A 27,738-nucleotide genomic window follows, 5' to 3' on the forward strand; every position below is an offset into this window, starting at 1 on the left:
TAACAACTCTCTTTTCTTTTGGTAGTTTCTTTAAACCTTTTTATGGGTTGTTAAATCAGCTTCGGCATCATTGTAATCTACGCCAAACACATCCTAACCTCATCCCTAAAGTCGACAAGATGGCAAGGATTGAATATATTCCGATATTCACGTCACTTTCAACAAAAAATAATTATTTTCCATCTTCATTTTTACAAAAAAAAATAAAAATAAATAAGAGATCCACGACTAACTCAAAAGACACTCATGTACAAACACGAATTTACTAGGGATGACAACGGGTGGGGTACCTTTCCAATTAGGAAATACCAAAACCGTTTCCATTTAAGATACTCTATACCAAAACCGTTATAAAACCATTTAAAAAACCATTTAAATTTCCAAACCCGGAACCGTTCCATAACCGTTTACTATCAGGTACCCATTTACCATTTAACTTTTAATATTTTTATTTTTTTCTTTGATGATTATATTAATATAAATTAATATTGAGTATGATTAATATTAATTATGATTTTATAATTCAAATTAGTCTAATTTATAGTTTTATTAGTATGCTTCTATAAATATATACGTTTTAATATGATTTATCATGTTATAATTTAGTATCCTAATAATATACCTTTATACATGATTTATAATATTATTACTATAATGGATTTTTTTTATTAAACGGTTCGGGTACCCTAAACCCGGCATCAAAAACCAAACTCTACCCTAAACCATGACGGGTTTGAAAACCAAAACCAAAACCGTTTCCAAAACCTATAGGATCGGTTTTCGGGTTTTAAACAGATTGGATACCCTACGGATACTGCTCGGATCGGTTTTTTTTGCCATCCCTAGAATCTACTATGATTTCATTGGGTACATGACTCCCAGTGAAATCATAGCAAAAAATATAACAAAAAATATATCAGGCCCCCAATGAAAAATTATCAGGCATCCAATCAAAAAAAAATTTCCGATAGATAGTCTCAAGATAGATTTACAGTTCATTCCAGACCCCCGCTATTCAATTGTGCTCCGCCAATGAGTTCAAATTCCAGATCCACCACTACTTAGGTGTGTGTGATATCTAATAAAAATCTCGAGTTCGAGAATTATCCGTCATTTCTTTTTCCCTTAAAATAAATAATGAGCAATAATATTATTAGTATATTATTATCGTTGGTGAGAGAGCTAATAATATAAATTAATAATCTGCCAAAACGCTACTGTGCATCTCGTACTTCGTCATTATCTTCCAAATTTTCTTTTTCTCTCTCCTTCTCATATCACAGAGAGAGAAAGAGAGAGAAAATTAACTGAGAGAGTGTGAAAATCTCATCGGCGTCTCAATCTGAATATCGGTGATCGTCTGTTCGTGTCAAATCTCGTTGATTCGTGTTTTTTGTGGATAAATAGAAAGTAGAGAGAGAGAGAGTTTACGTGTTCGTGTAAGAGGAATCTCGCTCTTGTTCAACATGTGTATTTCTTGATGTAATGGATGATAGTGAAGAGATTGCATAGAATCCGTGATGGTATCGTTGTGAATCTGGAGTATTAGATCGATCTGTGTGTTAGTTCTGGCGGATTTCAATTGTGAATTCGGTCAAACAAGATTTGCTGGAAATGAACGGTGTAGAAGAAGCTGTGGCTGGTTCCGCTGAAGCACCTCAGCCGCTGGAGTGGAAATTCTCTCAGGTTTTTGGCGAACGGACTGCAGGGGAGGAGGTGCAGGAAGGTGCGATCTTCGAGCTTTTGATGTTTATTTTCGTATTTTTATTAGGGGATGTAAGTATGTTTATTGTTGTTTCTGTCGGTAATCAAATTGTTTAAATTATTTTAAATGTGTCTGCAAGTATAAGTTCGGTGGTGGCAAATTTTTTCAACTAAAGTTTGTGTACTGAGTGGATCGTAAGCCTCAGGTTGAATTGGCAAGAAATATCTTAGATGTTCTCCACATGGATTTAGGAGCGTGATGTAGAGGCAATGTAGTGTATGTGTTTGATCAATTTGGGCTGAAATATGGTTTACCAATATTGGGGCTGTATATATGATGTATTTGTTAGTTTTCTTTGGAGTACTTTCATTACTCCAAGGTCTTATATTGTGATAGAAAAAAGCATATAATTGTTTCATACATCTAAGAGATGGATTTTACATGCATCATAGACGATTATGGATTTAGATACTCACTGTGGATGTGAGGTTTCATGTGTGTTTGAAATGTTTTTGTTTACACGTGACTGTGTTTTAACTTTTAAGTTAGTTTGCTGCTAACTGAGTTTGGATATTTTTCATATTGATTGGACGATGTTCATGATATTGAGAATAGAATAGTCTAATAATAATTATTCTAGTAAAGAAGTTGGTTTCAATAGTGAATTTTCTACTGGAGGGCTTATTATTGATGCCATGACATGGTATTGCACAACTTAATACTGCTCGAGTGCGAATGGTATCAGCTTGCGTAGTTGAATGATTTTTTTATTATGAAACTATGAAAAAACATCACTGACATACTAAAATATGCATATTAACATTTTAACATGGAAAGAAGGTCATTCCAACAAGGCATAATAGGAACATGTAAGTGTCGCTATCAGGTAAAGATCAATATCATAATGATCGGGAGTTCAACTCACTGGATCAACTAGTTGTCCCATTATTTTGGGGCCCCAGTTTGTTGAGACTGAGTTATGGAAAGCTCAACTATCTGGGCAATGATTTTACTCCAGCATAATTATCAAATGGTTCAAGCTGAAACTTGTGCCAGTGTAGCAGTTGCATCACTTAGTCAATATTTTTCCTCGCTAGTTGGTGATTAAGTACCAGGATTTGAGAGCTAGTTTGCTTAAAGTATTTTTTGAATGTAAACTTTTATTGAGAGGACTAGGAAGGTGCAGACCCGAAACTACACCAAGTACTGCTTGTAGGATGTTATTTCAGTTTGATGTTGTGTGCTGCTGGTTTCTAATTCAGGAATGAGCAGTTTCTGCATTCCTCTGTCTTCTCTCCAAGAGGAACAGATGAATTAAATCAACATAATTTAATTTTGGATACATATTACTGGCCAAGTGTCGTATGATTTACTATTTTTCTGATGTAATCAGAATTGTCTCTTTATTCAATTAAAAATAATGAGAGTTGTCTCTCTTGTTGGAGCTAATTTAAGGCTTTTACATTTTTTCTCCAGCTCACTTTGTGTTCTGGCTGTGCTGTCTGCAGTTGATATTATTTCTGCCATCGAATTTGATAGAACCGGGGATCACCTTGCCACTGGAGATCGCGGAGGTCGGGTGGTTTTATTTGAAAGAGCTGATACAAAAGATGTATGTTTTATGTCATTGTTTGGTAGTTCATTTTAGTAAGCATTTTCTTTTATGTGTTTTTGCAAACTGTGCTGTTGCAACACAAATTGATGACATGAACTTACGATGTGCAGCATGGTGGAAATCGGAGAGATCTAGAGATGATGGATTACTCAAACAGTAGGCATCCTGAGTTCCGCTATAAGACAGAGTTTCAAAGCCATGAGCCTGAGGTAACTTTTCTTCATGCACCTTTTGAATTCTCCTGAGCTGACACTACTCAAGAATTTGGACTTGATAAGTGGCTTTCTTTTCCTTCTATCACTGAGAAAAAATGCGCTTCTTTATCTCTACTGCAGTTTGATTATCTCAAGAGCTTGGAAATTGAGGAGAAAATAAATAAAATTAGATGGTGTCAGTCAGCCAATGGCGCCCTATTTCTTCTTTCAACTAATGACAAAACCATCAAATTTTGGAAGGTACGAGGCCGTGTAGTTCAAATTTTTTTAATGAATCAGTAGTTGGACCTTCGTGTTATCATATGTATGGGACATTTTTTGTATGGTATGTTTAGTTGAATGGAACATTTTATAGATGATATATTTAGTTGAATAGAACATTTTATGTATGTTGTATGATAATTGTGGCATTTAAATTTCTTGAACAAGTCATTTTTTCCCCTATAATGCAATGTTTTGCATGTTCAAAATTTGATCAAGTGCCACAGAAAGCAATTGCTTTCATTGGTTCACTTTTTGAGGCTCCAGTGGAGGACGACTGGTGGCAATGTGGTGCCTTGTTGAGATTGAAGCATTTTTTTTCAAATTTGAAAACATTTTATGTTCTTGGACTCATAACGATGATATTGCTGTTCTTTGTGGCTGCTAGACAAGCTTTTAGAAATATAAGGAATACATGTTCTGATAACTTAAAACTTGCTTTGGAAATACTGCTTTGGTTCTTCTGGAATGACTTATGTATTCTTTATGTTACGCAGTTACTTCTAGTTCTACCAACTTTTTGCATTGTTTTATATTGATATTGATGCACAAGATTAGTTTTCATTGAATATATTTTCAATCATTGCAAGAATGTTCTTATGGAGGATCTTTTAAGAAAGCGGCCAAGAACATTTGAATGACGCAAGTAAAAAAAAATGGCCTTTGTGTAGTGGCCTCAGCGTATGCTAAGCAGTGAAGGGGTGGGGTAAACTGTAAAGTTTGATGGCTCCTTATGCTAAAAAGTTGAGAGTTTTGAAATAAAAGTTCATTTTTCTTTACCTTGAATTTTTTCACAGTACAGTTTGAAAGCATCGTTAAACATTTTTCCAATAGTGTAGATAGTTCTGGCCATGGTTATACCCCCTTTTCAATCAAATTAGAATTTTGAGGCTTCCTTAGTAGCAAACTTAACCAACTCTTGGGATGTTGACGTCATCTAATTAAAAAAGGCTTTTTAGTGAGTCTTCTAATGCCATGGCTTGGCGGTTGCCGGTTAGTATGGGTGGAATGATTTATTTAATGATTTTTTCTTTAGGAATAAATGGTTCTGAAAAATGTTATTTTTTTAATGCATTGGCTTTTGATGTTGGAAAGGTTCAAGAGAAGAAGGTTAAGAAAATATGCGACATGAACGTGGACCCTGTGAAAGCTGCAGGAAATGGTCCTATTGCTGGTTCGAGTAGGTCAACCCTCTCGAAGCCATGTATTGCAAATGGAGAATGCACAGAGAACCCCGTTGGTCATTCAAGTGCTGATTTTGAGTTTCCATCTGGGGGTATCCCATCTTTGCGTTTGCCTACGGTAGTTGTATCGAATCTCTTACGCATATTTTATTGGACTATTCATAATAGTATATCAGTAAATAGTTATTTATTACTTTTTCTGATGGCACATTTTTTACATTTAGGTAACTAGTCATGAGATGAGCCTTGTGGCGAGATGTCGAAGAATATATGCCCATGCCCATGACTATCACATCAATTCCATTTCTAATAACAGGTACATTTTTTAGACCATTATGACTTGTGCCTTTCTTGTTTTACTTTTGTTTTGGCTACAATGTCTTTTGATTTGTTTGTTTATATTTATGTGGATTTGTATTCTTGCTGGAATTCTTTCTGTGAATTCCTTCTGGATGAGGTTTGAGTGGTATTATCATGTATTGTTCTTGGCACTATGCTGGTAATTTTAGTAGTCTTTACTTTTGTGTAAACTGTGTATGAAACTGCCATTGAGTTCTGACTATGAAAAACATAACGTCGTCCTATCACATTCATTTTATTCACTGATAATTTTTTTCTTTGCTCTTTTGTAGTGATGGAGAGACTTTTATATCGGCTGATGATTTGCGAATAAATCTTTGGAACTTGGAAATTAGCAATCAGAGTTTTAATATTGTTGATGTGAAGCCTGCAAACATGGAGGATCTGACTGGTGAGACTCTAGCCATCTGAATGGAGTTTATAATGCTAAATGGACTTTTTTATGCCTCAAATTTAGCTGTTGCTTTTCGATTTTAAATTAGTTAGTATTAGTTACTCTAATTTCAACTAAGTTTTAGCTTTTGAATGGTTCATCCCGGATATATTCATAGCATTGTACCTTTATTGACACAGTTAAGTTCGTATTTGCAGAGGTGATAACTTCGGCAGAATTTCACCCTACCCATTGCAACACGTTAGCATATAGTAGTTCGAAAGGCTCAATTCGACTGATTGATATGCGACAATCGGCTCTATGTGATAGTCATAGCAAATTGTAGGTGATTTATGGTTTTTCTTTTTGTCATCTTACTAGGCCTTTTGTTCAACACACATATATCATTCACTATATTTGTCATATGATACTTTCTTTGGTGCTTCATTTGGAGATCCCCTAACAAACAGTTTATTAAACCTTTTGATGGCTTAGGTTCGAGCAGCCGGAGGTGTCTGGCACAAGGTCCTTTTTCACCGAAATAATTGCCTCAATCTCGGATATAAAGTTTTCGAAAGATGGAAGGCATATACTTAGTCGTGACTACATGACTCTCAAGGTTGGCTGTTTAACCTATTCACCTACGGTTTAATATTGTGTTTGATCTGTCAAAAGATAAATTGGAGATATCATATTTGATATTTTACTCTTCAGCTGCTCCATTTTAGGTTCAAAAATGCTGAGTGTTTTATGATTTTCTGATAATCTGGTTTGGTGATTGGATGGCCACGTCTAACTTATAGGAAAACCTGATCTCTTGAGATTTTTGCCCCAATTTCCAATGGAAACAATAGGCGTAGTTTATGGGGATGGTGATGATAATTTGTTTAGATGATAAAATCAGATGAGAGTCATGAGACAATCTGGTAGAGTATAATGATTTCCCTCGGCAGTTTCATTTCTGTTGCTGCTTCTCTTTCCTCAAATGTTTTGCATGTATGGTTGACAGTTGTGGGACATAAATATGGATTCTGGCCCTGTTACAACTTTCCAGGTTCATGAATACTTGAGACCTAAGGTAATGTCCATCTGCCTTTTGTTAAGATTAGGCAATGGTTAATGGAACTAATGCATTATTTGTCTAATGTAAATTATTTATTGGTGTTGCAGCTCTGTGATTTGTATGAAAATGATTCTATCTTTGACAAGTTTGAGTGTTGTCTTAGTGGAGATGGACTTCGAGTTGCAACTGGCTCCTACAGGTTTGCTTGAGCATATCACTTATTTCTACTATTATCATCCTTAGAAGCTGCCTAAGTCTTACTTATGGTATTATACTTTTTTCTGTGATTCCAGCAATCTGTTCCGTGTGTTTGGTTGTTCCAAAGGAAGCTCAGAAGCTACAACATTGGAAGCCAGCAAAAATCCCACGAGGTATGTCGGAGAATGTATACGAAGAGACTGAAGGTGTATGCGTTCAATAATTAAATAAGGATCTGTCTGCATGTTGTTTTGCATCAAACTGAATATTGCTATGTTGATTGACCGTGAAATCCTTTGATGTGATGACAATGTGTAATGCATTCACAGGAGACAAGTCCAAACACCATCGAGGCCTGCTAGATCTCTGGGCAGTCTATCTCGTGGTTTCAGGCGAGGTTTGTGTTTGATCCAATATGACTTTATATCGGTGTTCAAAGTCTAATAATTCCATCCAGTTGAGGCAGATAGTGTCAGTGGTGCTATTAAATTATGTTTTATTGTTTATAATATTGGTATAGGATGAATAGTGGTGGTGATCTTATCTATTGGTACAACAGACCCACTACCTCAAAATGTTTGGAGTTATTTTCCGCTTCAAAGAAAAAAAAGCAAAAATAAGCCAATTGGGTTTAACTCATTTTTTTGCCTCATTTTTGTCTTCTATATCAAAACATTTTAAGTTATTTTCCGCGTCAAAGGAAAAAAAGCAAACAAATGCCAATTGGGTTTCACTCGTTTTTGTCTTCTAATTTTACCAAGTGAGCCACTATTATTATTGATTTCATCATTTCACTAGATCCTTTTTTAATAGGGGATCCTTTAGTTTGTGAACACTGTGATGATATTGGATTACCACAATTTTCCTTTTTCTTTTCCCCTTTTTAACTGTTTAAGGTGCGGACAACTCTGGAGTCGATTCAAATGGAAATGCTTATGATTTCTCAACAAAGTTGCTACATCTGGCATGGCATCCAACTGAAAACTCACTTGCGTGTGCTGCCTCAAACAGCCTTTACATGTATTACGCATGAGATGATTTGAGAGTTTTTTGCCTTGGAAAAGCTTAAATCATTGCCTCCATTGAAGGTTTCATTGCCCTACTTCCTCAGTAAGTGACATGGAAGTTGTGCCAATTATCAGACACCCATTAAAATTCTAGCTCGATTTAACACTGTGGTTTGATGTTGCTCTTGTTGAATTATCAAGGAAGGCCTTAGTATTTGCTACCAGGCTGGCAGTGCCTTACTGACTATTTTCTTTCATTATGGAAGATGCAATTCTGCCTTTGTATCATTTTGTTTAGGTCAAAGAAAATGCCATCTTAGCTGCTTTCCAACAATTGGAAACTAAAGCTTCTAAATAGTGATGCTGTGCTGCTGCGGGGGGTCTAAAGCCTGAATCTGGGAGGGGAGCTGTTTTGATGCATCAATTCTCATTGATACTTGGAGTTTCAAATGTGTACAATTTGGAGTTAGAATTAAAGTCTTGTGAAAGCTTTATCATGATTATTGTTATCTTATATTCTAACCATTCTTTCTCCTCTTCAAAAGATTTTGGGTTTTTTTGGTCTTTGCCACGGAATGATTCCTGTTAGATGTTGTACTAGTCATGCCTAATCTTTCCTCTTGAAAGTTCAATTATTGCTACCATCTCTTAGTCGCCAAAATGTTGTTAAATTTTGATGTAGCTTAACATACTTTTCTTTATGAGCAATGTAGCTAAACAATCTTAATTTTGGATGCTATTTTGTTTTTTTTTGTTTTTTTCCCTTTTTCCCGTTAAATAGCTCAGCTGGTTATTGGCTTTGGTTAAAAGTGTGTGCCTGTAGAGAGAACCCGGAACGGAGAACTTGCTCCCCTTTTCCGCCCCACTCTTTGGTCTTAAGAATGCTGCTTTTAAGAATGAGTGAGTGCCCTTCTCCGACCCTTACTGCCCATCCTGAGAGCGGACAGCTAATGCGTTCCACTTATTGAACAGGGTTCTATGGTCGGTCCGCGACCCTTGGGTGATCTCGTAGTTCCTATGGGGTGGGGTTTGATCCCAGTGGAATAATTTTCGTACGAGGCTGTACTCTAACTTATATGTCGGGAGGTTCCGAGTTTATACCCAATTTGGCTGTCAGAAATAGTAAGTTAGTTTGCTGTTGGTCCGAGTTTATATCCAGGTTCCGAGTTTATACCCAATTTGGCTGTCAGAAATAGTAAGTTAGTTTGCTGTTGGTCCGAGTTTATATCCAACTTAGCTGTTGAAGTAATAAAAAAAAGTTAAACTGAGTAGTGAAAAAAAAATTTGGAAATAAAATATACAGGGCTTGCAAGTTGCAACGTATGGGAACTTTTTTCAACTACTCTCGTCTTGCTCTTTTGGTAGTTTCTCTTTAATCCATCTTGGATTGAAGCAGCTTCGAATCATTGTAATCTACACCAAAAACATACTAAGCTCATCTTTAAAGTCGCCCAAGATATCAAATACATTCATGTCACTTTCAATAAATTAACATAAAAAGGAATTTTCTTTTTCTTCCAATCCCTCGGAAAAGGAGAGGAAAATCAACTGGGAGAGTGTGAAAATCTAATCGGAGTTTGAATCTGAGATTGTCATCTGTTTTGTGTTAAATCTCGTTGATTTGTGTTTCTCCGGAGGAATAGAAAAGTATTGAGAGAGTGTGTATGACTGCGTGTAAGAGGAATCTCGTTATGTGTGTTTCTAGTTATAACAGATGATAGTGAAGAGATTGCATTTACTAAGGAGATTGTGCCGAATCCGTGATGTTATCGTTGTGAAACTGACTATCAGAAATCGATCGGTGTGTTACTTTCATTGTGAATTCGGTCAAACAAGATTTGTCGAGAATGAACGGTGGCGAAGGAGCTGTGGCGAGTACGGCTGGAGGGCTGGAGCCTCTGGAGTGGAAATTCTCTCAGGTTTTTGGCGAACGAAGTGCCGGGGAGGAAGTGCAGGAAGGTGCGATCTTCGACCTTTCCATATCATTTTTCTTTATTTATTTTAGTATTCCGTCTTTTGCTTTGCTAGTTACCAAATCGTTGCAATTATTTTAAATGTTGCCGCAACTCGCAAGTATAGGTTCGGCTGTGGCGAATATTGAATTGGTATGAGATATAGTGCCATAATCATAGAAATTCCTTTGTTTTTGAGAGTTTCATAGATGTTCACCTTTTGGATTTAAGAGCATGATGCAAGGTAATGCACTGCATATTTTTATTTTTTTAAAAAAATAAATTTTGGAGGGGGTTGCTGCTGAAAATTAATTTATTTTCGGTGGTGCTGTATATATGAGGTATTTGTTGTTTTCTTTGGAAGAAGTTACCTCAGGGTTTATATGTAAAAAGTAAACAACACCCATCCCGCAGTGGGCGAGGTTGGAGATAGACAAAATGTACATATACCTTATCCCCACATAATTGTGACCTTTCGGTTGCACCCCTACAACTATACCACTGGGCCACATGTTTTATTTTCTTCTTTGCGTGTAAGAACTGAAGTTTGGACACATCAGAATTTTCATACACGATTATGGATGTGGATATTTACTATGGATAAGAAGTTTATTGCATGAATTGTCTGCAATGTGTTTTTCAAACAACCCCCCCCCCCCCCCCCGAATGAGTTTAAGTTCGCTTTACTGCTAAGTGAGCCTCAATGTATTCTATCATTAATTATTCTATTAAAGAGGATGGTTTGAACAGCAATCGGATGCTTATTATTGTTGCCATGAGAGGTTTTTTTTTATTAGTTGTGGGGTTAGATTATTAATTCTTCGAGGGAGGGGGGAACCGAACTTTGCACCTCATGCAAACAAATTATAAGGATCTGCCACCATTAGGCACACTCATGTCTGAATAGGAACATTGGCGAAGGACTGTCTACTTATTTAATACTGATGGAGTGCAAATGAGATCAGCTTGTGTAGTTGTGTGATTTTAAATTGAAACCATAACAACGCCAATGAATATACTAAAGTGTTCGTACTATCGTTTAACAAGGAAAGAAGGCTGAAATTGCTATTCAGTCCGAGAACACATGACATGTACATGTAGGTGTGGCTATCAGGTAAAGATCAGCCTCTTACTGATCAAGAGGTCATCTTACTGCTTCAGATGGTTGTACCATTCATTTGCTAATTAGCTCTCCAGTATTTTGAGTCTGAGTTACTGAAAGCTCAACTCGTTGGACAATGGAATAAGACACATGGAGTTGCGCAATTATCAAATGATTCAGGCTGAGACTTGCGCCAGTCTAACAGTCGCATTTCTGAGTCAATTTTTTTCCTCACTAGTTTATGATTAAGTAGCTGGATTTAAGAACTAGTTTGCTTATAGTATGATATTTCAGTTTGACATTGTGTGCTGGTGGTTTCTAATTCAGGAAGGAGCAGTTTTTGCATTCCCTTTCTCCTCCCCATGTGGAAGTTAGGAACTGAATAAACAAATTAATTTTGGATATATATCACTGGCGAAGGCTCTTTTAATTTACTAGTATGCTGATGTGATGAGAATTGTCTCACTTGTTGAGGCTAATTTAAAGCTTTTACATTTTCCCCAGCTTACAATGTGTACTGCTGTTCTGTTGGCAGTTGATATTATTTCTGCTATTGAATTTGATAGAACTGGGGATCACCTTGCAACTGGAGATCGCGGAGGTCGGGTTGTTTTATTTGAAAGAACAGATATAAGAGATGTATGTTATGTCACTATTTGGTTGTACGTACGTTTTAGTCAGCACTCTCTTTTAGGTGTTTTTGTATACCATAGTGCTATAATACAAGTTGATACTTGATTATGTGAACTTACAATCCGCAGCATGGTGGAAGTCGAAGAGATCTCGAGATGATGGACTACTCGATTAGTAGGCATCCAGAGTTCCGCTATAAAACAGAGTTTCAAAGCCATGAGCCTGAAGTAATTTTTCTTCATTCATTTTCCTTTTTACAAAAATTTATGAGCTTACTGGGTTGATTTTAAATTTTAAATTTTGGATTTGGGTTTTTTTAAGTGACTATCTTTTCCTTTTATCTCTAATGCAGTTTGATTATCTTAAGAGCTTGGAAATTGAGGAGAAAATCAATAAAATTAGATGGTGTCAGACAGCCAGTGGCGCCCTATTTCTTCTTTCATCTAACGACAAAACCATCAAATTTTGGAAGGTATAGGCAGTGTAGTTGAGCCTTTTTTTTTAATGAATTAGCAATCAGTTTCTAGTTGGATGCTCATGTTATGATATGTCTCTGACAATTTTTCGAATGATATTGGAGCGGGAGGTATTGGGTTCAAACCTTAGTTTCCGTAATTTAAACCCCCATTTGTTGTTACCCCAAGTGTGGGCTGTTGTGCGTGTTTGTTGTTGCCCCAATTGAGGGCCTTGTGTGAGAGTAGCCCTATATAAATAATGTGAAATGCCCCAACCCAACAAGTTAACTTGTTGGGTAGAACGGCAAAGTAACTAATCTTAACATTCTATATGATATTTGTGGCATTTAACTTTCTTGGTCAGGTCATTTTATTCCTAGAATGCAATGTTGCTTGTTCCAAATTTTTATTTACTGCCATGGAAGGCAATTGCTTTCAGTGGTCACTTTTTCAGGGCTCCAGTGGAGGACAACTGGGTGGCAAAATGATGGCTTGTTAAGATTGTTTTCTGGTGGAAAACATTTTGTGTCCTTATGAGAGTAAATGTTTAATTATGGTGTCTATGATGATGTTATTGCTCTTCTTTAAGGTCATGAGACATGCTTTTGGTAATAAAGCAACACATGTTTTGATACCTTAAGAGTTTGTCTTTGGTTTCGCTGTTTGGGTTGCTATGGAATGATTTATATGTTCTTTACATTAAGCAGTCACTTCTACATACTTTTTGCATCCCTTTATAGCAATATTGATGCTTGAGGTTAGTTTTCATTGAATAGATTTTCAATCATTGCCAGAATGTTCTTACAAAGGGTCTAGAAAGAAAGCATTCAATTAGAGTTGAATGAGCCAAGTCAAAGAAACGCCTTTTTGGTAAAATTAGATTCGGGAAGTTCTAGACTGTAGTGACCTTGACATATGCTCAGCAGTGAAGGGGTGGGGTAAAGGGGGATTGCCCTTCATGCTAAAAATATGAGGAGAGTTTGGAGTGAAAGCACCTTTTGTTTTAGCTTGGAGTGTTTTACGTGAAGTTCAGAAAGCATTTTTGAATATTTTCCCTAGGGTGAAGATAGTTGTGGGCATAACCACCTAGTCAATCAAATTAGAATTGAGAGGCCACCTGTAGTGTTGAATTTAGCCAACTCTCAGGATGTTTATGTCATTATGTGATCTAATTAAAAAACATGGCCTTTTTTAGATTCTTATAGTGCTGTGGCGTGAAGGTTGGTACAGGTGGTAAGATTAATTCAAGGAATAATATAAGTCTAAAATACTACAACCACTTGTTTTATTTCATTACATTTAATTTAAAATTTAGGAGTGGCCCTAAAAATGCTGTGTTTCTAATGCATTGACTTTTGATGCTGGAAAGGTTCAAGAGAAGAAGGTTAAGAAAGTATGTGACATGAATGTGGACCCTGTGAAAGCTGTGGGAAATGTTCCTATTGTTGGGTCAAGCACATCCACCAGCTTGAAACCTTGTATTGCGAATGGAAAGTACACGGAGAAATCCGTTGGTCATTCAAGCTGTGATTTTGAGTTTCCATCTGGGGGTATCCCTTCTTTGCGTTCGCCAACGGTAGTTGTAGTTGTACCCAACCTCTTGTTCATACATTCTTGGAGTATTCATTAGCTGATAACTGAAATAGTTAGTTATTCCCTGCTTTATTAATCGCTCAATTTTTTTAAAATTTAGGTGACTAGTCATGAGATGAGCCTTGTGGCGAGGTGTCGAAGAATATATTCCCATGCCCATGACTACCACATTAATTCCATTTCTAATAACAGGTACATGTATTAAGGCCATTATATTTCGTTCCTTTCTTGTTTAACTTCCTTTTTCTGCTGCAAGTTGCCTTTTAATTTGTTTGCTTATATTTGTGTTGGGTTTGTATTCGTACTGGAAGTTTATTTTGTGAATTTCTTTTCAATGAAATTTGAGTGGTATTACTATGTATTTGTTCTAGGCTTTAGCCTGGTAATTTTAGTAATCTTTTTTTCTCTAAGGGTTTTACTTTTTAGTTATCATATTTACTGCATTAACGGTGAAAAACTTGTATTTTTCCTGGCATCTTATGGGTGTTTTTTAAATAAATTTTCATTTTCCATTCAAAAAAAGAAGAAGTTAACAATGATGAATTTAACTTTGTGCTATCATATTCATTGCATTCACTGATAGCTTGTTATTTTTTTCTTCATTGTTTATTTGTTTTATAGTGACGGGGAGACTTTTATATCAGCTGACGATTTACGAATAAATCTTTGGAACTTGGATATTAGCAGTCAGAGTTTTAATATTGTTGACGTGAAGCCTGCAAACATGGAGGATCTGACTGGTGCGAGTCTAGCTCTCTGAATGGAATTTATAATGCTAGAATAGAGTTATGCCTCAAATTTAGCTGTTGCTTAAGGATTATAAATTAGCGAGGATTGCAATTAAAATGATTAAGCAGTATTACACCCGACTTCTCTGTTTGCTTGGTATAATGTCATTTCTCATTTGCATGTGCTCCTTTTCTTTCTTGATTGAATTGATCTTTGTAGCGCGGCTATTTGGAGTCCTATATTCCTTATTGGTTGTCCCTCTCTTAGTGTTTTTTGTTTTTGGGTCGGTCTCCTTTGCATAATGCTGACTGATTGAAATGTGATAGTTGTTCTAGTTTCAACTTGTTTAATTTTTTAGCAGGCTATCCTGTATATCCATTAACAATGTACCTTTATTGACATGGTTAAATTCATACTTGCAGAGGTGATAACTTCAGCAGAATTTCACCCTACTCACTGTAACATGTTAGCATATAGTAGTTCGAAGGGCTCAATCAGTCTGATTGATATGCGACAGTCGGCTCTGTGTGACAGTCATAGCAAATTGTAGGTGATTTATGGTTTTTCTTTTTGGCAGCCTGCTCGGCCTTTTGTTCAATACACATGCCATTCACTAGCTTTGTCATATGTTACTTTCTTTTCTACTTTTATTGGCGATATACTCCGACAACCAATTTATTAAACCTTTTGATGGCTTAGGTTTGAGCAGCTGGAGATGCCTGGCACAAGGTCCTTTTTCACAGAAATAATTGCGTCAGTTTCGGATTTAAAGTTTGCTAAGGATGGAAGGCATATACTTAGTCGTGACTACATGACTCTCAAGGTTGAGTGTTCAACACATGGTTTTGATATTCTGTTTGATCTGTCAAAAGAGACTGGAAAATTATATTTTATTTTTATTCTCTAGTTGCTTCATTTTAGGTACGAAAATACTGAGTGCTTTATGATTTTTTTTCCACGAAAGTGGTAGCCTAGTTTATGGGGTAGGTGTGATTATGTGTTTAGATGATAAAACTAGATAATGCAATCTCATAGAGTATATTTGATTTTGCCCTAGGGAGTTTATTTGATGTTCCTTTCCATTGGTGCTTTTGTTCTCCACTTCTCTCAAATTTTTTTCCTGTATGGTTGACAGTTGTGGGACATAAATATGGATTCTGGCCCGGTTGCAACTTTCCAGGTTCATGAATACTTGAGACCTAAGGTAATGTATTCTTCCAACTGGCTCTTGTTGAGATTAGTTATGCTTAATGGAGCTGATTCCTTATGTATCTAATGCAAATAAAATTGATCTTCTGCAGCTCTGTGACGTGTATGAAAATGATTCTATCTTTGACAAGTTTGAGTGTTGTCTTAGTGGAGATGGACATCGAGTGGCAACTGGTTCCTACAGGTTGCTAGACTTTATTCCGTGTTTTTAATATTATCAGAATTAGAATGTGCCTAAGTCTTACTTATGGTACAATACTGTGGTTGCAGCAATCTGTTCCGCGTGTTTGGTTGTTCTGAAGGAAGCACAGAAGCAACGACATTGGAAGCCAGTAAAAATCCCATGAGGTATGTCAGAGAAAATGTCATGAAGAGACTGTGTGTGTATGTGTTCAATGACATAAGATGGATATGTCTGCATTTGCCAAACTGAATACTGCTATGTTGATTGAGCTAGAAACCTTTTCATGCGATGACAATGTGTCATGTGCTTTCCCAGGAGGCAAGTCCAAACACCATCAAGGCCTGCTAGATCTCTGGGCAATCTATCTTGTGGTTTCAGACGAGGTTTGTGTTTGCTCCAATATGACTTTATATCTGGTGTCCAAAGTCTAATAACTCCATCTGATTACTGCCAGATAGCGTCAGCGGTGTTAGTAAATTAAGTTTTATTGTTTATAACACTGATATAATGTGAATATTTTGTGTGCGCTGTTACAGTATTGAATTACCTTAATTGTTGTTTCTTTTCCCTTTAAACTATTAAAGGTGTGGATAACTCTGGAGGTGATTCAAACGGAAATGCCTATGATTTCTCAACGAAGCTTCTACATCTAGCATGGCATCCAACTGAAAATGCACTCGCATGTGCTGCCTCAAACAGCCTTTACATGTACTATTCTTAAGATGATGCTAGAAGGAATTCGGTTTTTGCTTGGCAATGCTCGAATCATTACCTCCAGTGAAGGTTTCTTAGCCTTTCTTCCTCGACAAGTGACATGAAAGTTGTGCCAATTATCAGAATCCCAGCGAACCATTAGAATTCTAGCACATTTTAACACCAGGGTTCGATGTTACTCTTGTTAAATTATGAAGGAAGACCTTAGCATTTGCTACCAAGCAGGCAGTGCCTAACTGATTTATATTCTTTCATCAACGAAGACGTGATTCGGCCCTTGTATTATTTTGTTTAGGTCAAAGAAGAGGCCGTCTTAGCTCCCCAACAATTGGGAAAAAAAGTTTATAATCTGTGCTGCTGAGCTGCTACTCCTGGGACAAGTGGGGGTCTAAGACCTGGATTTTTGAGGTGAGCTGTTTTGATGCATAAATTCTCATTGATACCTAGGGCTTCAACAGTGTATAATTCAAATTTATAACCATTCTTCTCTTGGAAAGTTTTCCCATTAGTTTTGGTCTTTGCCACGGAATTGGATGTTGTGGTCTCTTTTATTTTCTGGGATGTTGTACTTGTCATGCAATTGCTACGATCTCTTGTGAAGGTAATTTAGTCGTTAATAAACCTTAAATCCTTGGTGTCAGTGTCAGCATTGTAATGAAGTCCTCCTGGGGACATTTGAACCTGAGAACAAAGCTTTACGGTATTCGGGTGGAATCAATAAACTAGTGTTGAGTCTTGTTCTATGTACTAGTATTAAGAACACTCTTATAGTACTATTTGCTGTCCTTTTTTCTTTTCCTCATCTTGTTTATGCCAACTTTTCTACCTGTAATATAGTGAGTGATTAGATACGTGGCAGTTTTTCAGCAAAATTTCCCTACTATTTTGATTGCCATGAAATTTAGCTGTGGATGACAAATTACTAAGAGTTGTGAGACATTCAAGAACATGTAAAAATGAATTGATTTGAGATTTAAAATCTTTAGTGATACACCTGAATCATTAGTTGAAGTGATAAGGATGATGTGTATTATCCTGATGATCAGGGTTCAAATCCCCCTTCTCCGTTCAAAAAATAAAATTAGCGATTAACATTGAACAAGTGACAAATTCTCCTCACTTGCAATTTTAATTGCGACCAAGAGGCCTTTTTTTTTTGTTCTTTCTGAATTAGGTTTAGGGTTTAGATTTATGAAAAATTATGTGTAATTGAATAGCACATAGCCACATACTTTACCTAGTAGGCATTCATAAACATTTAAAGCACCAGGGTTCCTATACGACGTCGCTTTCCCTTAAACGCCATTTTTCAGGTGAGGCGCTGGCTCGCTGCCTGTCCACGTACTCCCTCTATGTTTCCACGCGATTAAGGCGTCCTCACAGATTAACGGAGTCTCTGGTCAAATATTTCGGATCGTCCGTCTCGGTCATCTTTGCGCGAGCATGGCTCTGATCACCAGGAACACCGCCTCACGCCTCCCTCTCCTCCTCTCCGCAAACCGCTCTCTTTCTCTGCACACCACAACACCTTCTCTCTCCCCCACCTCCTCCTCATCTGCGCCAACCACATATGCTCGCCCGCTGCCTCCGTCCGCCTCTGGCCCCGTTGGAGGGCTTTCAAAGACAGCCGAGTACGTGATCTCGAAGGTGGACGATCTCATGAACTGGGCTCGGCGCGGTTCAATCTGGCCTATGACCTTTGGTCTCGCCTGCTGCGCTGTCGAGATGATGCACACTGGCGCCGCGCGCTACGATTTTGACCGTTTCGGTGTCATTTTCAGGCCTAGTCCTCGCCAATCCGACTGTATGATTGTCGCCGGAACCCTCACCAATAAGATGGCTCCTGCTCTTCGCAAGTATGAACCCTAACCTCTTGTTTATTTATTGTAGAATTTTTTTCCTCTTCGATCAGGATTTGTTGTAATCGTGCTAGTTGTTTGGGGCTTTGTGCTTTCGATTACAGTCGAAATTCGTAAATTATCATTAATGATGGGAATATTCTGGGCAATGATGATTAACTATAATTATTTCTGCTGGATGAGGTGTTTCAGTCTTCCTTTACTGGTTTTGTTAATGTTTCTATCTAAATGGAGTCATTGGAATGTCGGTGAGTTCGAAATTTTAAAGTAGGAGCATATCGTAGATATTGTAGTTATCTGGTTGTGGCAGCACCATGTCTAAATTAATGACTGGTGGGATTAAAGGACGGCAAGGGGATTTGACATGGGGCAGCTAGAAGACAGGATGCATATGATATTGTTGCAGTGGATATATTTTATAGCTTTGGTGTTTGCTTCTTTCTTTAATTACTGCAACAGTTGATTGTGATTCATATTGACAATGGCAGTTGCTCAGTACATTACTGCCTGCTCATAATCATGAGCAGTTTTTCTTGTTTTCCCTATGTACATAGCATGCTTTTTCGGTTTCAAAATATGTGAACTTTGGATCTCTGTTCTCTCTAATATACTAATGCACAAAAAAGAGGAAAATAATGAAAAGAAATGACGATTCTTACTTGTGAGTTGTATTGATATGAGGCCAACCAATTCTACATTTTTAAACTGGGGGAGGGTTTAGTCGTACCATGATCAGTTAGAGGTTGGTTTTTTCTGGAGTTGTAGAGCTCAGCTAGTTTACCTTTAATTGTGCACAAGCTGAGCATCAGTTTTAAAAATATCTTATTCTAGTATAATTGTTAACGACTTTTTCAAGCTTGAGGATTGTGACCTGTCAATGTTACTTGTCCACCTGTTGCCTTGACTATGCGTTGACTGTGGTTAAGAATGTGGCTTTCCTCTACTCTCTATTTGGACTGTAGTACTTAGCTCACTCTTGAATTGGTTGAAGTGCATACAGAATAGAAGAAATGTGTCCCTTTTTAACATTTTCTGGGTGGAGTTGATTAGGACTTGGGAGATCCACCAGTTTGTGCAACTGCCACATCAAGGGCTTTCTCACTTAACCCTAAATGAAGAAGAAAAAAGTCATTTGGGTTGCTCTTGCATGCTTTGATAGGTTCCAAAATTAAAGGTTTTTGATTGCTTATTGTATAAATGTCAACCATTATTTTTCTTGCAAGTTTTTTTCCAATAGATTCTAACAGAGTTGCAGAGTAATCACTGTTTGAGTTCTATTCTGTAGATTGGTATAAGAGTCTACAATGAGATTTTTTTAAAGAGGCTTTATCAAATCTTTTTCGAGGTTTGGTATGTGTGGAGAGTGACATGAGAGATAGATACAAGTTGTCTAGGATGGTATGTTGTCTGTTTGCTATTTTATATACGTTAGTGTTTTGCTATTGTTTATTGCTTTTGTTTGTTGGAATAATACATTGGTTATGTTGTCTGAGTTTTGCAGTCAGAAAGATTTTCTTCCAATTTTCATTCATATTTTCCCCCCAATTCACTCTTAACTGTACTGAGGGGTGGATAGTAGTAACAATTATGCTGAAAATCACTTGCAGGGTTTATGACCAAATGCCTGAGCCTAGGTGGGTCATCTCTATGGGAAGCTGTGCAAACGGTGGTGGATACTACCACTATTCTTACTCTGTCGTCCGGGGTTGCGATAGGATTGTCCCTGTGGACATCTATGTTCCCGGTTGCCCGCCAACTGCCGAGGCCTTGCTCTATGGAGTTCTCCAGCTGCAGAAGAAGATCAACAGGCGCAAAGATTTCCTCCATTGGTGGACCAAATGAACATGTTACTTGTGGGCATTTTTGGCAGCACAAACGTGAGAAACTGAAAATAATAAAACCAGCATACTATATTTTGCATTGTAAAATGCTGTGTGAAACGAGAAGACTGTTTATTGTTAAAGTTTGTTCCCTATAATTATGCTGCTTTCATAAGTTAGTCCTTTTGTGACCAGAAGTTCTTGTAATCGCTGCAAATTGTGTTCAACTTTCGTTATAGTTTAAAGTTTGATTCCCATGAAGTATCATCAATTATTATTACTAATCTTCATTGTAATTCAGATACGATAGGGATCTCAGTAGTCGGTATCTAAGTTATGTCGGTATTCCTATTATTATCATTGAGTTTAATTTTATATGCATCATGTGAGACATGTAAAGTCTACGGATTTACTTGGATCTTGTGCAGGGATATAACTAGGTTGGGATTGGGTCGGGTTGATTGTTTATCGGTCGATAATGTAATCGACCTGACCAATCGATTTTGATCAAATGTGAAAATCATCATTGGCGCGACTTTTATGGGTCGGATGTCGGTTGACAATCGACATTTTTCGGATTGATTGATGGTTGATTATTGGTCTGCTGTTATTAGGTTGGTTGGGCGGCAATGGATCTTTCGCATTTTTTATTGTAATATTTGATTGAGAAGGGAAATAGCTTTGAATTTATTTATTTAATTTAAAAGGAAAAAGGGCAGCACCGACTTTTCACTTGTATTAAAAGTAGATTATTATAGACCAACATCTCACGCCCCAGCAGCTAGTCTCCGCTGCTAATCGCCTAATCGTCCATTTAGGTTTTCTGCTCTCCACATATCTCACTCACTTCCTCGAGATGGCGGACGAACCCCAATACTCCTCAGGCGACGATATCCCCGCCTCCAACAAGCGTAAGTACGAGGACCAATCGACGCTGTCCTCTGCTCCACGAAGGCCCACTGGCTTTTCATCTCCCATTCCTATTCATGCGCCGCCTCCCGCGTATAACAGTGTGCCGCCCCCGGCTGATGAGATCCAGATGGCCAAGCAGAAGGTGCAGGAGATCGCCGCTCGCCTTTTCAACAACGCCACCGCTGGTGCCGCAGCCGATGTCAAGCGTCCTAGGGTCGAGAACGGCGCTGGCGCCTTCGATTCCGGTGACAGGGGTCTTAGCTCCGGTTTCTCTGGTTTGTGTCCGTACTTGGATACCTATGCTTTTGTAATTCCATACTTCCACACGCTTGCCATCTTCCGAGTGACTGCGGGAGCTGTTGATGTTATTTTCGTCCTTTTTTATTAGGGTTTTGTTTGTAGGTTTGTTGAGCTGTTTGTTTTTTTGGAAAGGCTAGTTTGCTTGACTTGTTCTAAGCTTATGATATCGTTTGGTTTACTTTATTTTGTTTATTGCTTCATTGTTGCGGACCGCTGTCTCTTAAGCTTGTTATGATGGTTTTACTACATTCAGATGGGAAGCCTCTGATGTCAAACTCAGCGCCTTCGACAATACCTGTATCATATGGTGGTTTCCAGGGTACAAGTAAAAAGATTGATATACCGAGTGGCAGGGTCGGTGTCGTTATTGGTAAAGCTGGAGATACAATCAAATATCTTCAGCTCCAGTCTGGTGCAAAGATCCAAGTGACCCGTGACATGGATGCAGATCCCAACTCACTCTCTAGGACTGTCGACCTCATGGGTACTCCTGAGCAAATTGCAAAGGCCGAGCAGTTGATAAATGATGTTCTTGCAGAGGTATATATGTCCATTTGAAAATTAAAAACTAAAACCTGCCTTAATTTTGCATGTTTTAGTATGGTTTGGCGCCTCTTCTTTTGCCATGCTCTTCTGTTGTGTGGGACGCGTTATGCAACAGTGTTGATTTTGTTTGTGAAAGCTTCAGTATGATTTATGCGAAGAGCAAGTATTAAATATTAATGATGTGATTATTTTTTTGTTATATTGGAAGGGCGTCTTTTTCACCAGAGTAATTCCTGTGTCTATCTGTAGTTTTTCTTAATACCAATCTAACATTGTCGATTGTCATGGATGCATGTCTTTATGGCAATGATTGGAGGGGATTCGTTTCTTTCTTTTGTTGTGTACATTGGTCTCTTCCGTTTCTACTTTATAATTTTTATTAACAGCTAAGTTTTTTGTCCTGGCAGGCTGATGCAGGAGGTTCTGGAATAATATCTCGAAGGCCTTCAGGACAATCTGGATCTGAGCACTTTGTAATGAAAGTCCCAAATAACAAGGTAACATTGGCTCTGGTATCTATTGACATTGTTTTGCTGGTTTGGTATAGTGCAGTTCTGATTTGCACCGCTAGACAGGTTGGTCTGGTAATTGGTAAAGGAGGTGATACGATTAAGGGCATGCAAACTAGGACTGGAGCTCGGATTCAGGTTTGTTTAATCTTCTAACCTTGCGATTTATCATTAATTTTCGACTTCTGCATCTCAGTGATTGCATTCCTCTTCTAATGTAAACGATACTTGGTTTTGAGTTAATGTCTGTTGATTCTCGATTTGTTAAATTTCATGATTCTAAGATGGTATGAACATCACGTCGCAATAATAGTTTCTCTTATACTCCAGGTGATACCTCTGCATCTACCCCCAGGTGATACATCAACTGAAAGGACATTACATATAGAGGGAACTAACGAACAGATTGAGGCTGCTAAACAGTTGGTTGATGAGGTCACCAGTGAGGTATGCTTCATATTGATGTTGGGTTGCAGAGTTTTGCCAGCCTTTTCTTGGCTCCATTAGTATTATTTACCTTTAGAAGATAGATGAGGTTTCTTCTAAATGCATCTCTTCTCCAAGATTATACTTCTCTGTTTGAATTATCTGTGCGTTTAGATTTTTTAGCTTGATATGGTTGGATTTTTTTTATTTGGTGTGATGTATCTGTGCTACCTTGATTGATGACATTTGATATGCTTCTTATGTTGCAAATTCTTGTTTGTCGATTTGTTTTTCATTCTTGAAATATTGCACTGGATATCTGTCAGCAGCCTTTAGTAAAACTCCCTTATAGTGGTTTCCCTTAATTGTTATCTTATGAGTACTCCTGTTTTTGGATTTTGTGTGGCTGTCGTGATTAAAAATGTACAATTGGCTCCTCTGCTGGAAGATTGGGATGTAATTGTGTTTCCTCCCCATGTTTTTAGGCTTTTTGATGAGGTGTTTATTGGTTTTCACTTTTGTTACATGTTCCGTTCCTGGTTATGCTATGATAATCTGTCAAAAATGTTGCGATTTGGCAGATTAGAATTCAGTGTTCACTTCCTGTCTCAATTTCAAATGCCAATATCATATCATAATATCTTTTGGTTTGGCAGTCAAATTATCTTTAGTTTCGCAAAGGATAACAACTGATGTATATGGTGTTGTAAAGCAAATGGGTCTTGTAAACTCCTCCTTTTGTTTAATATTATCTTTTGTACTTGCGTCATGAAAACTCTTTAAGGTCTGATGATTTTTTGTACTTTTTACATACTCCATTATTACTGTCAAGACCTTTTTTGGTAGTTCATGTACTCAAGCTGGGTCTTGGTTTTCTAGTAATTGTATTGAATATCAGAATCAGTTTTTTCCCCTTTCATTGGACTTCGCAAGATCCAGAAAATCGCAGATGTCCCATGCTTCTGTTCTCGTTGTATGTACAGCTACGCTGGTTGGCAGTTCTATTTTGAAGCTGACTCTGAAAATGGAGCTTGACTTCTGCAGTTGAGAGACATACCTGGTTTGTGCAATGATATTTTACTGGTCTTGGTAAATGACAAAGGAGATAATTGTCTAGGCATCTGCATTACTAAATATTGTTCTGGATTTGTTGTAGATGATATTGTTAGCATCGAAATTGACCTGCACTATCTTTTTTACTTATCAGCTACTCAGATGTGTATATCTGCAGCTAGTTTCTTCTAGAATTCCTATGTTGCTGATCTAATTGGTGTGTACAGCTACGCTGGTTGAAAAAAACCAACTGTGAAAGTAACCTCTGAAAAGCTTGGATTCTGCATTGGGGAGGAATACCTGGTTTGTGAATGGATATTTTACTGATTTTAGCATTGATATAGGAGTTGATTTTCTAGTTATTTGCACTAGTCAATAGGCTGCAGGATATGTTATTAGATGACATTGTCATTGACCACTAGAGTTTAAATTTGGACAATCCGTTTTATTTGTCAACTACTTAGGTTTCGGTTTCTTATATATGTATTTAGTTTAGATGGATTCTGGATTCATTATATTAATTGAGGATTTGGATGTGTGCCTTTTAGTAGTTTTCTGGAGAGAGTATATATTTTGACAGATGTTATATTTCTCATTGAGCTGTGTTTCAGGTTCAGTGTTGTTTAATTGACTATCCTATTGTGAAGGTGGTTAATTTGCCCTGTTTTGGTTATCTTAGCCACCTATAGGCTTCTCTGATTACTATCATGCATTTAGAATTAGAATAACAATCATTCATAGTGTTGTATTTAGTTTAACAATTCCTAGGATTATATAATGTTCTTCGGCCATATGTGCCTACTCATTACCCATGATATTACTGATATTGTTGTTGGGAACTATTGTAGGGTTAGTATGTGTTGGAATATTGGTGCACCAACATGGATTCCTTTATGTTGGTGTTCCCTCAGCTTTGCCCTGGTATGGTTCTACATCCCTTTTCTGATATTCAGTAATGATGTTATCGGAAGAGGATGTGAGTCCACTTTTGATATTCCACTTTTGACAGACATACAGCTACATGGGGATTTATAATTTTATATTAGAATGTGCATCAGCTTTCCATTTTCTTGCTTCGTTACCACCAAATTGTCAACAATAATTTTGAATTTATTTTGCTTCGAGCCTACATATTATGGATAAATTTTCCTTATTTCACTCCATTAGTCATTACTCACTGCTAATACAGAGCTTGTTATGCGTCCCATATGGGCTTTCTTGCGCATTTCATAAGTGGCCCTTCATTCGAAGTTGCGAGTTCATTTAGTACTTGTCTTTTTTGTTCTCATCTTGTTCAATTATTTCATTTAAGGACCAGTAAAGACTATGATATCATATTCTCAAATCTCTGCATTGGGGCATGAATAGTCATATTTTTGCCTTCATTTGCGTTCAAGATCTTATAGATTTTATTTGGTAGCTTTTAGAGCTTTTATTGAAATATGCGCCCTTTATGAAACCAATTATTGGTCCTCTTTGACCTTCTGATGTTTAACCTTATGGTTTGTGACTTTGTCTGCATGTTGGGTAGTGATATGTTTTCTGGGGTATGTTGACTTGGTCATACCTGTTGAAAAGTTGGGTTTTTGTGGTATTGTCAAAGTGTGTTCTCCAATGTTGGTGATGCTCATCAACATGAAAGCCTCTTTTGATGTACTTTCACACTCTCTGCTGGAGTAAAAATGGTAAATTTTTGTTTTATTTGTCCTAAACAGCTGAACCTGGAATTTTTCATCCTGGTTAAACGGTGAAAGCTTAGATTCCATATGTACTGGTCAGATTTTTTTTGTGGGACGTCCTTTACTATTGTTTTGATCTTTTTATCTGGCATTCATGCTGTTAAACTATCGCCACCTTATGGCGATGGTTCTTAAATATGTCTTTTGCCATTATGTAAAATTTTGTATAGTATTTTCTTTTTTCGTGCCCATTCGCTTCAAGTAGGGGAAGGATGGGCTTCTGCTGGAGTAACTCAATAATTCCTCAACCAAGTACGGTATGTAGGCATTCACACTTTTTCCTAATGCAGTATAAAATCCAGTAATCCCTAATGGATAACTGCTTATAGTTGGTAATTTTTTATGCTGTATTTATGTGTTTTTATTGCGCCTGCAATATTTTTGTTCTCTATAGGTCTCTATGTACATGTAATGCTGTGCGTTGTTATATGTGCCCTTTATATAGAATGCCTTTGTGTAAATGTTCCTGTTGGTTATTTGAGAACACCTTTATGCAGAATCGTGCTAGAAATCCATCTATGGCTGGAGGATATTCTCAGCAAGGTTATCAGGCGCGACCACCTACCAGCTGGGGTACACCTGGTGCTCCTTCAATGCAACAACCTGGTTATGGTTATGTGCAGCCTGGAGCTTATCCTGGCCCATCAGCACAGTATAATATTCCTCAATCGCATTATCCAGGCTATCCTCCTGCCCCTACTTCTGGGGGATATCCTTCCAATTGGGACCAGTCAACTGCTCCTCCAAGTCAGCAGGCGACGCAGGGAGGTGGTTATGATTATTACAGTCAACCACCTTCTTCCCAGCAACAGCAGACTCCTGGTGGTTCTGCTTCCGCAGATAATACTGGTTACAATTATAATCAGCCACCGGCTTATGGCTACACACAACATGGACAAGGCTATCCTCAAGATGGCTATGGTGGCTATCAAGCACCTCCCCAATCTGGTTATTCCCAGGCACCTCCGCAATCTGGTTATTCCCAGGTTGCACCATATGATCAGCAGCAAGCTTATAATTCTGCGGGCAGCCATGGCAATGTAACTAATCCTAGTCAAGAGGGTCATACTTCCTCATATGGAGCTCAAGGAGATTCTACTCAAGCTCCTCCTCCCCAGTCCTCCGCAACGGGCCCACAAGGTTACATTGCAGGTCAACAGCCTAGTCCAAATCCTGCGAGTTATCCACCTAAAGTTGCTAGTCAGCCAGGATATGGAATGCCCCCTACTTCACAGACAGGCTACGGCAATCAACCTCCTGCTCAGACTGGATATGGTCCCAACTATGGAGCTCCTCAAGCACAAAAGCCAGCCAACCCTTCAGTTTACGGGCAGGCCCAACAATCACCTAGCACCGCTGGAGGCTATGGCCAGCCAGGTACTGCTCAGTCTGGGTATGCCCAGCCTTCTGGATATGGACAACCTGAACCAGGTACACAGCGTGCAGTCGGACCTGGCTATGGTGCCACAGTTGCTCAGCCTGGCTATGGTGCCCCACCTATTAGCCAGCAAGCTTATGGGCAGCAGGGGCCAACATCTTATAGCACTTCTTATGGTAGTGGTTCCACACAGCCTCCAGCTTATTCTACTGATGGAAATGCCAACGGGAACAATCGCGTGTCATATGATGCAGCTCCAGCTTCACAGACTGTTCAGCAGAGTGGAGTTGCAAAAGCTTCGCCGCAAAGTTAATTTGTTTTGCTGAGGTTTCTACTTTCAACTATTTTTCATATTTGTGCACTTTTGAGTATTGTATTAATGCTGCTAGGTCTAGGCGTCTAGCTAGGTTTAGTGGTAGGCACTGTTTTGGATCTTTGGTTATATACTTACTTTGAGAACCTTAAACTATTATTTAAAAGGATTGCTCTTGTTACTTTTATCTATTAACTGCTGCTTCTGATTACATTTTTTTTGGCTAATTATCATTTGCTGTGGTGAGAATTGCTTGCTTATTGGAGATCAGTAGCGGACCGACACTTGACGGTGGCAGTGTATTATTGAGTATGTTGATAGACAGTTTATA

At 37.9% G+C, this 27,738-nt stretch overlaps 4 protein-coding genes across 10 annotated transcripts; all 4 read left to right on the forward strand.

The window, feature by feature from the left end:
• Nucleotides 1–1,222: 1,222 nt before the first annotated feature.
• On the forward strand, nt 1,223–8,720 carry LOC119992978 (serine/threonine protein phosphatase 2A 55 kDa regulatory subunit B beta isoform-like). 2 transcript variants are annotated; one of them, XM_038839836.1, is made up of 14 exons: nt 1,223–1,726; nt 3,214–3,317; nt 3,431–3,529; nt 3,656–3,775; nt 4,892–5,101; nt 5,205–5,296; nt 5,613–5,731; nt 5,932–6,055; nt 6,209–6,332; nt 6,723–6,791; nt 6,884–6,975; nt 7,070–7,147; nt 7,304–7,371; nt 7,871–8,720. In XM_038839836.1, the coding sequence occupies exons 1-14, from the start codon at nt 1,615–1,617 to the stop codon at nt 8,005–8,007; spliced, it is 1,548 nt and encodes a 515-aa protein (XP_038695764.1). In that variant the 5' UTR covers nt 1,223–1,614; the 3' UTR covers nt 8,008–8,720. The 2 variants fall into 2 exon arrangements, with proteins under 2 accessions (XP_038695764.1, XP_038695765.1); XM_038839837.1 differs by having other exon boundaries at nt 4,892–5,098.
• Nucleotides 8,721–9,311: 591 nt separating this feature from the next.
• On the forward strand, nt 9,312–17,352 carry LOC119992977 (serine/threonine protein phosphatase 2A 55 kDa regulatory subunit B beta isoform-like). Of its 6 annotated transcripts, XR_005466466.1 has the most exons (15): nt 9,313–9,940; nt 11,602–11,674; nt 11,797–11,895; nt 12,021–12,140; nt 13,493–13,708; nt 13,817–13,908; nt 14,338–14,456; nt 14,868–14,991; nt 15,145–15,268; nt 15,581–15,649; nt 15,747–15,838; nt 15,925–16,002; nt 16,154–16,221; nt 16,423–16,960; nt 17,194–17,352. XR_005466466.1 is itself a non-coding variant. In XM_038839832.1 (14 exons), the coding sequence occupies exons 1-14, from the start codon at nt 9,696–9,698 to the stop codon at nt 16,557–16,559; spliced, it is 1,647 nt and encodes a 548-aa protein (XP_038695760.1). In that variant the 5' UTR covers nt 9,312–9,695; the 3' UTR covers nt 16,560–17,345. The 6 variants fall into 6 exon arrangements, 5 of the variants coding, with proteins under 5 accessions (XP_038695760.1, XP_038695758.1, XP_038695761.1 ...); XM_038839832.1 differs by having other exon boundaries at nt 9,312–9,940; nt 13,493–13,699; nt 16,423–17,345; XM_038839830.1 differs by having other exon boundaries at nt 16,423–17,345.
• A 530-nt stretch (nt 17,353–17,882) lies between these two features.
• On the forward strand, nt 17,883–20,515 carry LOC119993102 (NADH dehydrogenase [ubiquinone] iron-sulfur protein 7, mitochondrial). Its single transcript, XM_038840030.1, has 2 exons — nt 17,883–18,408; nt 20,019–20,515. Exons 1-2 carry the CDS (start codon nt 17,996–17,998, stop codon nt 20,251–20,253), a joined length of 648 nt encoding a protein of 215 aa, XP_038695958.1. The 5' UTR covers nt 17,883–17,995; the 3' UTR covers nt 20,254–20,515.
• Nucleotides 20,516–21,001: 486 nt separating this feature from the next.
• LOC119993100 (far upstream element-binding protein 1-like) lies at nt 21,002–27,598 on the forward strand. The gene is made up of 6 exons (XM_038840028.1): nt 21,002–21,418; nt 21,697–21,983; nt 22,397–22,486; nt 22,565–22,636; nt 22,829–22,945; nt 26,214–27,598. Exons 1-6 carry the CDS (start codon nt 21,088–21,090, stop codon nt 27,405–27,407), a joined length of 2,091 nt encoding a protein of 696 aa, XP_038695956.1. The 5' UTR covers nt 21,002–21,087; the 3' UTR covers nt 27,408–27,598.
• The last annotated feature ends 140 nt before the right edge of the window (nt 27,599–27,738 follow it).

The sequence above is a fragment of the Tripterygium wilfordii genome, chromosome 23, assembly GCF_013401445.1.
Source record: "Tripterygium wilfordii isolate XIE 37 chromosome 23, ASM1340144v1, whole genome shotgun sequence".
NCBI classification, from domain to species: Eukaryota; Viridiplantae; Streptophyta; class Magnoliopsida; order Celastrales; family Celastraceae; genus Tripterygium; species Tripterygium wilfordii.